At 44.2% G+C, this 16087-nt stretch overlaps 1 protein-coding gene across 2 annotated transcripts in view; it reads left to right on the forward strand.

Moving 5' to 3' along the window:
• The window catches only part of ext1b (exostosin glycosyltransferase 1b), a 122127-nt gene that overhangs the window by 72648 nt on the left and 33392 nt on the right, over positions 1-16087 (forward strand). For both annotated transcript variants that reach the window (XM_030063606.1, XM_030063607.1), the window contains exon 2: positions 15119-15212. In XM_030063606.1, coding sequence (XP_029919466.1) covers positions 15119-15212 — 94 coding nt within the window. The remainder of the gene's footprint in view (positions 1-15118; positions 15213-16087) is intronic.

Below are 16087 nucleotides of genomic sequence, written 5' to 3' on the forward strand. Positions count from 1 at the left end.
CATACATGATAATATAACACACCACAATATGTACTATACCCGACCCCGTGATATTAAACAGCACGAGTATAGCGCAGCGATGTTACCTCGACCTGCACTGAGCTATATACGACCACACGGCTATGCACACACTCGCACAAAAGGGGGTCATGGGTCAACACTGACATGAGGACACACGCACACACTCTCACACATACACACCATATTCCTTCCCTCTATGGAGGCTCGGGAGTGTTGGCTGAATTTGAATGCAGACCTCCTGCTGACATCTATCCATGATTAATGAGAGAGTCCGGGTTAAGTTTGGGCTCCTTAATGAACACAGTTTGAGAAGTTGAAGAGCCTATCAGCGTTTGACATGTTCCTTGAATATGTTTGCATAATTGATGCAGGAATCTAAATTGAATCATAATTGCATCATTGCGGACATTTCACACACACACACACACACATACATACACACACACACACACGCATCTCTCTCTCATTATTTTTCTTGTCCTTTGTATCCCTCTCCTCATGATATTTCTCTCTAGACCCAAAGGCTGCCCCCACACACACATGCACACACACACACACACACGCATACACACTCTATCGTTTTCAGACACATGCACACACATACTCATACACACACACACACACAGATGGGTGCCGACAGCCAATCAATGTGATCTCGGGGTGTGACTGACACATGGCGGTGATGAACCCACTGGGTAGTGGATCGCTTCGCTTGCCTCTCCACCTGTGATTGACAGCTGTAACCCCCCACGCCCCCCACCACCCAAACCATGCCCAACACACACACACACACACACACACACACTGACAGCACTGACTGTCTCCCATATCATGCAGCGCACTAGTATCGTGTGGTGTAGCTGACATACCCTGCGTTTGATGGCAATGTCAGACTCACACTCAAATGATTGTGCTTGTGCATATGTGTGACTGCTCGTGTGTGTGTGTGTGTGTGCGCTTGTGAGAATGAAAAACAACAGGGTGGGAGATCCATTTCCTGTTAATAGTCTGTTTCTCTGCTCTCCAGCCAGAAACAACAGAGCCTGATATTTGACTTTCCTAGTAGGGGTATTACAGTGAGCAGCCAAGATGCCAACACTTCCCCTACTGGAGGACACACACAGAAACACACACACACACACACACACACACACCCGAGGGCTGGCCGATATGTACAAAATCAAATGCCACAATATCTTTGACTGAATACTTTCATATTGAAATTGTGATGATTTTCTTGGGATGATTGGTGGTGCTTTGGCAAGATATTCACACACAAGAGATTTTTGATTAACAGTCATCAGTAATGTGGATATGATAGGAAAATAATAGCTAGAACAGTCTAAGTTCAGAAAATTGCTTCCCTTTACTCTAATGCAGCCTTTAAAACCAGGAAAAGACAACACTTATGCCATTTGACGATATTACAATATCTAAAATCCAGAATGATGTCTCGTCTTATATCACAACACTGATATAATATCAATATATTGCCTAACACACACACACAAACACACACACAGACAGACACATTAACACTTTTGAACCGAGTCGAAGGCTTGCATCATCCTTTTTGGGAACAGCCACAGTTTCATGACCACGGCGACAATAAAACCGCGCTCGGCGCTCGACAGATCTCCTCAAAAACGGATTTTTCAAAGCGGCGGCGCTGACAGATGACAGATGACAGCGCGTCACTCCAGCCGGCTGTGTGTACCCGGCCATTCGTTTGCTTTCATATTTATGACGCGGCTCCGGGTGGGTTTTTTAATATTCTCTGATTGGTGTTGTTCTGCTGAAGGGACCCAGATGGCGCCAGGACTGGGTTTATATTTTGATTTAGTCGAGCCTTCGGAGGGAACACACAAGAATGTGTTTGTGGGGAGGAAATTAGATGTGATTAAGTTTCCGCTCACCTATTGGTGGAGAGTGGGACCAGTCTTCCTCCAGCAGATGGGACCCCGGTAATGGTTGATGGTGCTCTGGAAATGAACGGCTGGGTGTTGCCGGGTGGATGTGCGTGCTCATTAACATGCATGCATTTGTGTGTGTGTGTGTGTGTGTGAGTGTGTTCGAATGCATGTGCATATGCGCTCCTCTGTGGGTGTTTCGGTGTGTGCGTCGCCGCGTATGGGAGAGTGAGAGTGTGTGGCATTCAGAGTCTTCAAGGTTTCAGAGAATGATTTGTCGTGAAAGAGCCTGCAGCGACCATAATGTGGATGGAACGAATTGAAGCATTCCAGTGTATGTGTGTGTGTGTGTGTGTGCTTATGTGTGTGTATGTGTGTGTGTGTGTCAGATGAAAGGATGTCTCAGTAAGGGGTAACTCTGGCCTCCTCTGTGCTCCTCGTTTCAGCGGCTCTGATGACAAAATGTGTCAGTGTTTAAAAAGAGGCCGCCGCAAAGTATGTGCTGACATGTCTAAATCTGAGACTGTCTTACACATATGGACTCACACACACACACACACACAGAGTCGTCCCGAGGGCCATCTGGAAGTGGAGTGCAGAGCGAGGCACAGCTGGTCTCTAGTGAGCATCCACAGAGCCCGGACCCCTCATCTTCACGATCACACAGAGAGAGGCGCCAATCACCGACTGAAGTGTGTATATGTGTGCGGCAGTGTGTGTGTGTGTGTGTGTGTAGATGTGTAGCCCCGGAGTGAGCCCTGAAAAAAAAAAAAATGGCAAAATTACCCTAAATACTCGGGGATACGTGTGCAGAATAGGTGTCGCCCAGTTTGGAAGCTACCTCAGTCGTCCACTTCCGTCCTCCTGAGAGTCGTGTGTGTGTGCGTGTGTGATCGGGGACCCTGACTGCCGCGCAGACGCTAAATGTAACTGAAAAATTGCCTCCATCTGTTGGCAGTGGAAAAAATCCGAGAGGACAAATTGAAAAGATTGCAAGGATAAAGCCGTCATAGTGAATTAGTGTCGCGGCGGGAGGACTTCTTGTTATCGGGGTATTTGTAAAATATTCAGGCTTACACGTGTGAGGAGGGGAGTGTAGCTGCAGGGAAAGAACACGCCGCTGACTTGAGCTGATTCAAAAAGTTTGTGTATGCATATGAGCGCGCCTCTGTGTTTATATGAGGCCTAACTTTATGAGTATTTTTTTATTTATTTATTTTATTTTGGCTTATGTGGTTCGCACCCACCACCTGCAGCTATAATTTCCCCAACACGCTGCCCAGGATCTCATTTGAATGGTAATAAGGATTCCGCGCGGCTTTGAAAACTACCGTGTCATCTTAGAAATTCCTGAAACCCCGGTCGGATTTTGGACGCCAGCAATGCTGCAGCGCTGAGGTGCCGGGACTTTCCCAGGCAGAATGCAGTTTTCACCCGCCGTAGAGCTTCGTCACCAGCGATGACTAAACATGCATTACCTGGGAGGGGTGAAGTTATAGATGTCACTGATATGCAGTAAGTCCATTGTAGAGGACACGGCTGTGTGCATCAACCCCAGCAAACAATTTAATAAACACAACTTAAACCATGGCACAGTGAATATTTACAGGAAACACTGTAGTACTTGTAGTGCTAGAAAGTGAAAGTCTATCTGCACTGCAAAAAGTCAAAATCTTACCAAGATTATTTGTCTTTTCAAGTAAAAATGTCTTATTTCTAGTCAAAATATCTCATTACACTTAAAATAAGACATGATCAGCTCAGAAATTACTTGTCTTTAGACAATTTTCGCTTGTTTCAAGTGAAAATTTACTTGAAACAAGTGAAATAAGACATTTTTACTTGAAATAAGACAAATAATCTTGGTAAGATTTTGACTTTTTGCAGTGTGATATTTCTCCTTATTGTCTTTTAGGACTGGGCAAAATCCAGAGATCAGTTTTTTGATATGTGCTTTTTTCAGAGGATGTGTCATTTTTGGTCTAAGCTATTTGTTGTGTGGCATACAGAAACTTAGTTGCCCAAATTATAGATTTTGAATGAATGAATGAGCCATCAAGGCTAAAGCCAGATGATCTGATGCACATTAAACTTAAAAACCACAAAGCAAAAGCAAAACAACGTGAGCTGCAAAGCCGGTGCAAAGCCAGTATTGTAATTGAAATATGCCTGAATTGAATACAATGAAAAATTTGTATTGAGTCGTGACGTTGTGAATCAGACTAGAATCGGTGCCGATACCAGCCCTATTGTCTCTGTATTTACACAGGTTAAGAGGGAGAGTGCGCCAGTGGAGAAAAAAAAAACATAACAGAGATACTTCAGAGCCATCAGTCAGTGTTTCTCCTCAAGAAATGATTCTTGACGGAGCAGAAAGACCCTTGACACAGCAACTTTCTGAAACCGATGTAGAAAAGGCAGCTCTTTAAGGTGCAATGACCCAACCCGCCTATTCACTGTAAAAGCACTTGTCATCCGTGTTAGTGGCTCGGTAATGCGTTCTGCAGTAACATGTGACATATGCTGCGTGGTGGAACACTTTCTCCGGTGCATCTCGCAATACCACGAGGGCCGGCATTTTTAGCATGGGTGACCCCAGCAGGCGTGGAAGCCATCACCCTTGCGGCGTTATGTCTGGTTCATGCTTGCTGCGTGGCTTGATGCCCGCGAGCTCTGCATGAGCACATATGTCGAACGGGTACTTTGGCATAAATGCTTCTTGCGCTTTCATGACGCCTGCTTGCATGGACGCTCCAGTACTTACATGTTGCTGTGAGAAAGCTGTTCACATGGAGGACGGGAAGGCAGCAGTAAACGTGTATTCTCCTGCGAACGACTGTGTCATCTTGGCCAATCAGACGTAATTGTAGTTTGCTTTTTTGGGTGCAAATCAGTGAAATTTTGAATGTTGAAATGCATCATTTCATCAGAGATTTGTCATAATTGGATCAGTGCTATGTGAAATGGTGCGTCGCATGGATGGGGAAATGTATGATGTAGTGCTCCCGTCGGGCTGATAATTGTAATTTTGAAAACTTGAGAATGCAGTGAGGCTTTTCAAGTAAATAGCTGTTATAGCACCTCCTTTAGGCCAATCAGTTCAATTTTAAAAACAATACAATACAATACACCCTTGCACTTCTTGAATATCCATCAGTTGTGACATGGATGAAGGGACCAATGGATGAAGGAACCAGAGCCACTTTTTAAAAATTTAATCATTCAAATAAAAAAAAAAATGCATTCTGCTAGTGGTTTGTCATATTTCAGTAGGGCTGAGCCAGATTGATATTTTTTTTTTTTTTTTTTTTTTTCGACTATGACTGCTGGTCGACCAGTATGAGCCCAATATCTGTGACTGGCAAAGCAGCACATCTTTTTTTTTTTTTTTTGGCTTTGCCTTTAACATCAGTGTAGCCTATGGAATAAAGATGAATTAAACAAAATATTAAAAAGACAAGAGCAGAAGTGACTATGGCAGTCAACCTAGATACTGCTACAGTGGAGCAGCACATTGTCCATCTGCTTTGTGTTCACTACTCTGTTCCTCCAGTGCTGGTAGTCACTGCAGTCAGCATTTAGTGCATTTGACTTTGCACAAATGGACAAACTTTGGTGATGTAGGGGAAAAAAAGGCTCAATTAACAGTACTTCTTTAGAGATGTCTGTCTGTCATCATCTACATTTGTTACTGTCAGCTGAGCTCAACCCAACTAGAAATGACCACCTATCCCAGCCTCCCTGGTTCTGATTGGCTATGAACATTACTATTTGGGTCCGGGCCTCTGGAAATGGCTCCAATTATCACTCCAATTAGTTTGCTCAGGCCCATCATTCAGCCAGTCCTCAAAAAAGATGCATCTACATGACTGCAGTGCCTTCACACACCACGTCAGAGGTGGCATGCGGTCTTATAGTGCCTACCAGTCGTTTCGGTTGCCCTCATGTCGTGTTTTTTCCTGCATGCACTTCACTCTGTTTGTTTCCAAATGAAGCATGAGCTTGGCCGGACAGTGTAAACCGCCTAAATGCTGTGGGGTCCTATAAGTAGGTGTAATCAGATTGGTCAGACCTCAGGGTCATCAAAGGATTGGCCACAGTAAGCCCGTTTGTTTGGCCAGGCGGACCTCTGGGTCATTCCATGCTAGAATGCTAATTGGAACTAGCATAAGCTGGCTAATGAGCGCTAATTAGGCTAATGAATTAGTTGCAGATAGTGTACAGCAGCCGGCGTGATGGGAGAGGAGGAGGAAGACAGAGTAAAATGGACAGGCGCACATCTGCATGCACGGAAATATACAAACTCTGCAGAGGGGCAGAAGGGTGCACAGCCGCAGGGTAAATGAGTGGGAAGTAACAAGGGGGAGGGGGAGGGGGGCAAGTGTATAGACACACACACACACGCACACACACAGTTTAGTCACAGACCAGTGATTCTACTCTCTAACTCCTATTTATCGCCGTATGCATGTGCGCACACATTATCATTGTTAGGCATAAAAAAAAATACACACAAAGACAAACATCCACCCCGCACCCCACCCATGCCAAATGCGCTCTATCTCCGTTAGTCAGGAACGAAAGATTTTCTTCACCCACAAGCTCGCTAAACCCGCACATCTGTCACACTCTCGTGGGAACACAACAATATGCTGCAACTTGACATTCATGTGTTTATGGGGGAGCACGAGGCTCCTACTTCATTAGTGGAGGAGTCTGTCGTTTGGGTCTGTGGAGTTATTTACCAGACAAACGAGCACATCTGTGCCACGACACCCATAAGCGCAAATACTCTTTGATATTCTTTGATGCGCTGTGCAAGCGCGCGATGTAAAGGTCCTGTTGTGCGGTTGCATTCGAGTTCAGAGGGTTACTGCCAGAGCAATTTGGAACCTTTTTTTTTTTTTTTTTAAACCATAAATGCACCAGCTGATTAGAAAGCACGTTCTTATTGCATGAGACCTACAATTTACTTTGCTGCTCGCATAAAAAAACCCTCACATATGAAAACTGCAGTGTGCACATTAAAGGTTCCCAAAAATTTTATTGTTTTCATGGTGGAGTGGCCACTGAAACCACATGTAGAACATCACTGGGGCACGACAAGTCCCCACTTAGACCCAAATTAATGAAATACTGGGGCTGTGCAACCCAAGTGAAGGCAAAAAGAAGGTGGCGCTCGATAGATAGATAGATAGATAGATAGATAGATAGATAGATATACTTTATTGATCCCAACCAGGGAAATTCTGGTGTTCCAGCAGCAACAGTAGAAACATATAATAAAGTTAAATAAAACAGAATAAAGGCTAAATATTTACAATAAAGACTATAAAGACTAACTAAATATTTACAATAAAGACTATAAAGACTAACTAAATATTTACAATAAAGACTATAAAGACTAACTAAATATTCATAATAAAGACTATAAAGACTAAAACGAAGAAAAAAGAGATATGGGATGTGAAATATACAGATGGTAATGAATATGAAATGAAATATACAGATGGAATTGAAGTATATACATGATTGTATAGATAAGGAGAGTTAGTATGAAACCGATATGCTTCTGTTTATCATTTGGGTCTTAGGCAACTTAGGAGGAGGCTGTAAAGGTATGACTGGTGAGAGAAAACACAGCTAACCTTCGTTTTTTGTTTTTTTTTTTACTCCACATTGGTCTAGATCGCGCTCGTAGCCCGGTGAAAGCTTGGCTCGGACCTTGTCCTGTTTTTGTTTTTTTGTTTTTTTGTTTTTTAATTTTCCCATTTGGCCTCCTCCAATGCCCGACTTGCCTCTGCTTCAGCATGAATTCAGACATGGCAGCCACCGGCTCTGAGTGTCTTCAGTGACACAGAGGAGTGCAGCCAGTCAGTGGTAAACAGCGCCGCCGTCCTCCCTCCAGGGTCCTGTGGGTTCATGTGAGGCCTACACACAAAAAACAAACTGGAGCTGGAAGTGGATCCTTGGCACAGGGAAAACCCAATTCCTATTTTTTAGTGCCAGAGATGTGCCTGAAGGTTTTTGGGCTTAGGTAGGGTAGAAGCTCCGCGCCCCAACCTATCCAACAGGAAGGAAAATCTCTCTCTCCACATCAGTGTGAGCATCTACTTTAAACCATCAGCAGTCATATATGTTCATGTTCACAGTGACACACGATGCACACGGAGTCTCAGCTTCCCTTTTTCAGGCGTTTGAGAGGAGCTGGCATTATTTTTACTCTTGTCTGCCTGTTTGTGTGTGTGTGTGTGTGTGTGTGTGTGTGTGTGTGTGTGTGTGTGCGCCTTCCTCTTTGTGTTTGTTCATCTGTCTGTGTTTTCATCTGTCCATCTATTTGTCTCCAACAAAAACAGTATTTCGACTGTCTGTCTCCGTAACGAGCTATCTGTCTCTGCTGTCTGCTTGCTGTATTGCAGGAGTGTGAGTGTGGTGTTATGCTCTCACACACACACACACACACACACACACACACACACACACACCCCACCCCCCACCCCCACCCCCCTCATTGTGGCTGCTAATCCTGCCACAGTGAGAGAGGATGTATAGATAGTGTGTGTGTGTGTGTGTGTGTGTGTGTGTGTTACCTACTCACACACTCTCTCAGTAGATAGAGAATTTTTTTTTCATGCTGCAGGCATACACACACACACACACACACACAGTAATGCATACAGTAGATATTACCTGGGATTTTGCATGATGTAATATCATGATTTGGCATAAATGGTGTCTTTTCCCGGTTTTAAAGGCTGCCTTACAGTTAAGGGACTCAATTTTCTGCACCTAATAGACCGCTCTATTATTTGCCTCTCCCGGCTACTGTCCACATTACTAAAATATCACATTATTAAAGATCAAAATGTGTAAATGTGTCATGAAAGCACCAATAGCACCAATATTGTCATAATATCAGTATCAAAGTGTTGAGTTCAAACATGTTAAGATGTTTGATTATGTCCCTATTGTCCACACTCACACACTCACACTCACACATGCATACACTCACACATGCACACACTCACACATGCACACACACACACACACACATGCACATATGCACACACTTAGAAACAAAGGAGTGAGTGAGAGAGGAGAGAGATCAGGGGGGCTTATGCAGCAACAGTCTCATAAAAGCAGTAAACTGGATCTCTCTCTTTCTCTTGCGTGCGGTTTTTTGTGTTTTCACCCCCCTGCAGTTCTGTGTTCAGGGCGCGATAGCGGCTGGGCGTCTGCCGGGTGCCCGCGCGGCACCAAAAAGACCTGCCGGCACCCCGCCAAGCTCCCACCTCGGGGAGTCTGGGCTGGCGGGGACGCGAGCGAGCGGCGTGGGCGGGCGACGAGGACTGGATGCCGAGAAAAGAAAAGTTTCTCTCCGCCACCAGTGACACCATTGTTTATTTGTTTTGTTGTTTCCTGAAAAGCCTCCCCACCCGCCCTACACACACACACACACACACACGCACCTTTTGTCAACCTCTTACTCCCCTTCCCGCCCGCGTGCATGAAGTGCAGATCACATGTAATTAAATCACTGCAAATGGAGGCACTTAATGACAGGTTGCCATGGTAACGGTGTCAGGAGATGCCACATGGGTTTCCTAACTCCATCAGAGCCGCGGGACACGCTGGCACGTGCGCACACAGGCACACTCAAAACCACGCAGGATTATCGCCCCTGGTTCATTAGGCGGTGCTTTGTTTTCTGCCCGCTTTTGTTCGGCGACTTCATTTTCAGCCGTTTTTTTTTCGGTCCAGGCGCGGGGTGGGCTTCCAATATGCTACCACTTCACCTCTGTCACGCGCCCTCGTTGTGTTGTCTTCCATTTACGAAGTACGTCTGACGTCTGAAAATCTCACACACACACACACACACACACACACATACACACAGCCTTGTCTCATAGCTCGGCGGTGGTTTTCCCCTCCACCAGCTCAAGGTCACCAAGACAGAATGGAGGGAGCGCTCCTCTGCTGTCAGACGGGAGCGAGAAAAAGGAGGAGAGGGAGAGGCGGAGAGGCGAAAATAGAGGGAGCGAGCCAGCCGAAAGGCCTCTGACCCCCCGCTAAAAAATCTGGAGCGGCGAGAGGGCCGAGGGGAGGCGGAGAGTGACAGGACCGGGGAGGGACAGGAGGCGAGGCGAGGGCAGATTTACATGGCGGGGGGATCGTCCCTTCAGATCCGCCCGCCGTGACCTCGCCGGCCCGTTCAAATCTCTAAACCACTCCGCAGACACTCCCACAACGAGGAAATGTATGATTATTTCTACTAGGTGCAAATCCCAGCCCAAAATAAGGTTAAGGTGCACAGCAACTTTGACCAACAAACAAATGATTTCTTTCTTTAGCGACAGTTCACTGTGAAGTGATGCAGATACCTGGTGGCACCTTTTATTTAGCCAGACAAATAATAACTGGCCATGGAAAACATGGAGGCTACTCTCAGGGTTGTCGGCATTATTAGGAGATGTTTTTGTGTTCTCCCCCCCACAAGGTTTGGTAAACATTTAATTCATTGACGAGCCCTGAAAAGTAGACTCATTTTATTATGGACACCTTTTTGCACCAATTCTCCAAATGAAGTAGGTCTGTGACAGTGTGGATTTTTTTCTTACCGTGGTGAAAAAGCAATGCATCATTGCCGCGGTTTGGCAGTTTGCGGCCACTCGGGGATATAATCTGGAGAAGCCGGAGATATAAAAATTTTGACACTTGACTTTTGGCCCATATATCTAGAACCACGCCTCCCAGTGAAAAACCCTCAGGTCGACCTTGGTTCGTCTCAGGGACTCTGAACGTGCTGGTCCTGTCCTGCACCCTCCGTCTCTACAACCTTTTGTTCTAGAGATAGAAAGTTTTGACCCTTAACCCTTTAAAGCCATTTGTATCATATATAATACATATTTTCAATTCCGTTTTTCGTTTTCAGTTTAATCAATACTTGACACAAAATACTGTTGTATACCTTTGAACACTTCCCCTGTTCACCCTGGACCATTGGCACTTCAAGTACATATTCAAGGATTCAAGGAACTTTATTGTCATACCAGCTCACATTTACATGTTAGTGGTACGAAATTAGGACTCAGGTCCCGGTATAAGCCTAAATAAATAAATAAATAAATAAAGCAAGATAAAAAAAAGAAGTGTAAATATAAAAAATAAGATATATAAGTATAAACAGTATATATGAATATAAACACTATGTATAAGTATAAATATAAACAGTATGTATCACTATAACAGTATATATGAATAAGTATAAACACCCTATATAAATATAAAGTATAAAAAGTATATATATAATAAATATAAAGAAATATATAAACAGCCTATATAAATATAAACAGTATATATATAATATAAAAAGTGTATATGAATAGAAAATGGACCAAGTGACAGAACCCGATGCTCGGTACTGGGATTCAGGAACTGTTACACTTGATACACAGACAGTGCTATCATATATCATACATCAGAAAGGTTGTGTAATAACATATTTTTTGAATTTATATATATATAGTTATAGGACTAAAATTTAAAAAAAAGGCAGTGATGGCAGCAATGAGCTCAACCCTGCAGGAGGCATCATATGACACACAATGCATGTATTGTCACGGCCCTAAAATGAATATATGCACGCTTATGGAAAAAATATAGGCTGTGTATGTGTCATCAAAGTCTCACACACACACACACACACAAGCACAGTGTGTAGATAAAAGACATGTTGCAATGCTGTTGCACTTTAAGTCCTGGCCCCGCTGCACTCTCATTGATATTCGCTGCCATCAGATGCTGATCTGTTGTGTGGGCTGTAACACAAACACACTTAGACACACACACACATGCAAACACACACACACACACACAGAAACACGCAGACACTGGGCAGGCAGACAGCTGGTGTGGAAATATGGGCTACAATAGCTCCTTCGTCTCCATCAACAGGTGACAGAACGTCAATGTGAGGGCGTGCAGCTGTCGCCTGTTCGCGCCGCATGTGTGTGCGTCCATGTATGTCTGTGACTGTGTGTGTGCGTGTCCCGGCCATGTTATGTGATGCACCAGAATGTTATGTATGTAGGTGTGAATGAGGGTGGGATTTTATCACAGACTGTCATGTCCTAGGACTTCATTAGAGCTCGGCCCCAAGAAGAGATAAGGCAGCATCTTGCAGGCAGCATCAGCATTCACCTACAAAAGTGTGTGTGTGTGCGCAGGTGAGTGTGTGTGTGTGTGCGTTGTCCTTGGCTGCTGTGGCGAGCTTTGCCCAGTCAGCTTGGTCCGTTTTCACCGGCACACACACACACACACACACACACACACAGAGGCAGCATCAGCAATCACTGTCACATTTCAGTACAAGCGAAAGTGCATCATCAATAGTGCAGGTGTGTCTGTGTGTGTGCACGCGCATAGGTGTGTGTGTGTGTCCTGTAACCTTCACCTTGTATAGACTAGGGCTAAATGAGAAATGATTTTCTGCCTCTGCACTCTCTTAACCCCCCCAAACCCAACAACCTCGCAACCCCTCACGCCGGGTTCTGCACTGTTAGCCTGCATGTTTGCTGTACGCTGGCGTTAGCTGCTGTGTGTGTGTGTGTGTGTGTGTGTGTGTCGGCGTGTTGGAGGGACAGACAGTGGAGGGAGGCAGATTGCTATCCCTTTTCCACCAGAGGAGCTGTCCCCAGAACACAGGCCACCCTTTTGAAGAACAAGCGGCCCCCCTCCTGTGTTTTCACCAGAGGAACTGGCCCTTCTTTTTTTCCCCCTGGAGGTTGAGCTTCTCTGTGGCCAAAATGAGATCATACTGTCTGCAAAGGGGCCACCCATGGGCACCCATTTTCATTTAGATATCTTGAGGTGAGAGGTCAAGAGGCCCCTTTGAAAACGGCCATGTCAGGGTATCTGTTGGGTCTTGAAAAGAATTAAAAGGTGATCAATCACTTTTGGGAAAATTAAGACCCTTAAAAAGTATTAAAAAAGTCTTATCATGACTTTTAAATTTTGAAAGTATTTTTTCTGAATTAGCTGTCCAAGAGTTTGAGTCCCAAAAACATCGTAAAAGTGTGCGAATTTATTCATTTTTGTTAAAAAAAAACAAAACAAAGATGAACAGGTACATAGCGGGCGGGCGGGCGGGCGGGTGGAAATTCAGAAGCACAAAGTACGCTCTGTTGTATCATAGTGGTCTATAGTCTTTATCACAAACTAAAAGTGTTAAGTTAAAAATATCACTGATGTAAATGGTTACAGCTTGAAGTGGCTGTGAGAGATTAAAAACTATCGAGAGGGTCTTGAAAAAGTCTTAAAAAGGTATTAAAATTAACTTTGGAGCAATATCGCCGACAGCCATCACTCACATCAGTGGATTCCTCAGGTTGTCTCGCTTCAAATGACGTTACTCCAGGGGCCTGCCGGCGGGCCATTAGAGCATTAAGAGGTTAGGTGGAAGCATAACACAATAGCTGGCTCAAGGAGATCCTGATTCACATCAAACTTGAAAAAGATTAGATTTTCACTTACAGACTCTAGCGAATCCTTCGACAAGACCTGGAAGCCCTTTATTGAATATCATCTGAATAAGGCTGCCATCCGTCTGGTTGACAAGTAGATGCAGCCTCCCTCCTGTTTTTTTTCCACTTGTGTCCAGTGAATATGTTTATTTTCCTCTCACTTAATATTTGCTTCTCCATAGCCAGAGGGGAGGGATTTGGAAATCTGGGTGAGAGGGGTTAATGGGTGTGTGAAGTTTGAGTAAGAGTCAGCACAAGGGAGGGTTGGTTAGTGGTCTTGTTATTGTTTATGTGCACTGTCTGTCAAAACGGAGAGCGGGTTATTCAGATATGTCACTGTTTATTGTCCACAACACTCGTGTAAAATCAATACGAAAGATCTGAGAGAGCGAGAAATGAGGTCTAGGGAGGCAAAGTAATAGAGGAAAGTATTTTCACGATCCTGGAGGAGAGCAAGGAAGACAGGAGACGTAAAGATGAAAGAGTGGATGGCAGGGAGCAAAAAAAATGAGTGACAGTGGGAGAGAGACATAGAGAGAGAGAGAGAGAGAGAGAGAGAGAGAGAGAGGTGATGTAGGGGAACGCTCAATAGCCATCTTTTTCATGTGGTAGAAATCTAAATTTCTCCCTTAACCCATCTGTGTAGCATTGTGCACTCATGCACACACACATACACACACACACACACACACACACACCACCCGGTGCTGCACACCATTTGGGTTGAAGCCGATTGTATATAGTATACACACACTGCCCACATGAACACAAACAGACATGCATACATATAGAAAAGTTACAATGTTGCAAATATAAACACATGGACAAACACTCATAGAGACTCTCTCTCTCTCTCCCTCTCTCTCTCTCCCCTCATGCACACACTGCCAGCTGTGTGTGGAAGCAGGTGTCACTCTCAGCTCATTACCCCTGGCAGGGTTGATCATCCTTTTTGGAGAGCAATAAGACACACCTCACTGGAGAGATAGAGGAATGGGGAGCGCAGGAGGAAGAGGAGGAGGAGGAGGAGGAGGAACAGTTGGGGAGGGAGGGAGCATCGACCTCCTGCTTCAAGAGATAGAGGGACTGAGGAAAGGAGGAGGAGGAGGAGAGATGGGAGCGGGGAGAGAAGGGCAGAGAGAGAGAGTAGAGGGATGGAGACAGACAGAGAGAAGGAGGGAGGAATGGAAAATGAGAGAAGGAGGTGAAGTGATAAAGGAAAAAAGCAGGAGTGATGTAGGAGGAAGCTACATAAGACAAAGAAGTATCTATCTATCTTTATATCTGTCTATCAATTTAATCATCAAGCCATGTGTGAAATCAAAGTGTGTTCCAGTGTTATATACATTTATAAAAAATGTACAATTTATAATGTAAATTTTACTGTATATGAGTGGAAAATGGACTTCTTTGGATTTAATTTGAGCTGAAGTAGTTAGCACTGGGTTTATGAATGATTTGTCTTTGCTGTGCTCTCTGTGTTAAGTCGCTGTGTGTGAGTGTTTTTTGTTGTTAATTTTACAGCCGCTGGGTACAAAACGAATTTGCCCTCTGAGAGTCAAACCAATAGAAATAGTCGTGTGCGCGTACGCTTCAGATGTTTTTAAATATCACCTTCTTGTGTATGACCGTGTTTTTTTTGTTTTGTTTTTTTTTTTTGTGCAGGTACGACTACAGGGAGATGCTCCACAATTCCACTTTCTGTCTGGTGCCCCGTGGCAGACGACTGGGCTCCTTTCGCTTCCTGGAGGCTCTGCAAGTAAGTGGACACGCACAACACACACACACACACACACAGCTCTATCCTATACATATACTATTCCTTTCATAATTACTAGAAGGAAAGCCCATACCCACCGTACACCACACTCAACCTCCTTTCTTTTTAAAGATGTGTATTTCAGCATCATTGAATTATGACCTCTTGATGTTTGAGACGACAGCATAAACATCATAAAGAAATAAGACTGGCCGCAGCCCGCTGAATTGCATCACGGCACAAAAGGGGCGAGTGCTTTGTGGTGCAAAAATGGAGCTGCGGTTTTCTCACCATGACAGATGCAGGGTTCATAAGATCATAAAAAACCCGTAAAAGTCAGTAAATTAAAAAAAAAAAAAAAATACACAATCCAGGCCCGGGAGGAGTTATGGAAATTTATGATTCCATAAAAGTTTGGGAAAGGCACGGGGAATCTGACTAAAGCAGCAAGAGTGATCGACCAATGAAAAAAATAAATAAAAGAGGGTGGAGGTGATGTGGCCGTGCTTCAGGATTTCCACTGTGTGTGTTGAAAACAGCTGTTTTACCTCCGCTGGTCACATTTTGGTTAAACTAACTGCAAATTGTGCTGAAAAAAAAAGCTGTATGCCCATCAGTCATTTGTTCTAGAGAGATTCGTGTACAAATACAGACTTTCACAACATCTATAGCACTAAAACACACCTTTTCAGTGGCAATTTATGAAAAAAATAAAATGGAAACGGTCATGAAACTTGAGCTAAAACTTATGGAAAAGTCATTTAACCCTCCTATTATGTTTGAGGCCAATGTTTAACGTCTCTAAATAAATGATTAACATCATTTTTTTTTTTTTGCTTCATATTTAATGAGTGTTCCTAATGTAATGGGTTCTA

This window comes from Myripristis murdjan, chromosome 11 (assembly GCF_902150065.1).
Source record: "Myripristis murdjan chromosome 11, fMyrMur1.1, whole genome shotgun sequence".
Lineage (NCBI taxonomy): Eukaryota > Metazoa > Chordata > Actinopteri > Holocentriformes > Holocentridae > Myripristis > Myripristis murdjan.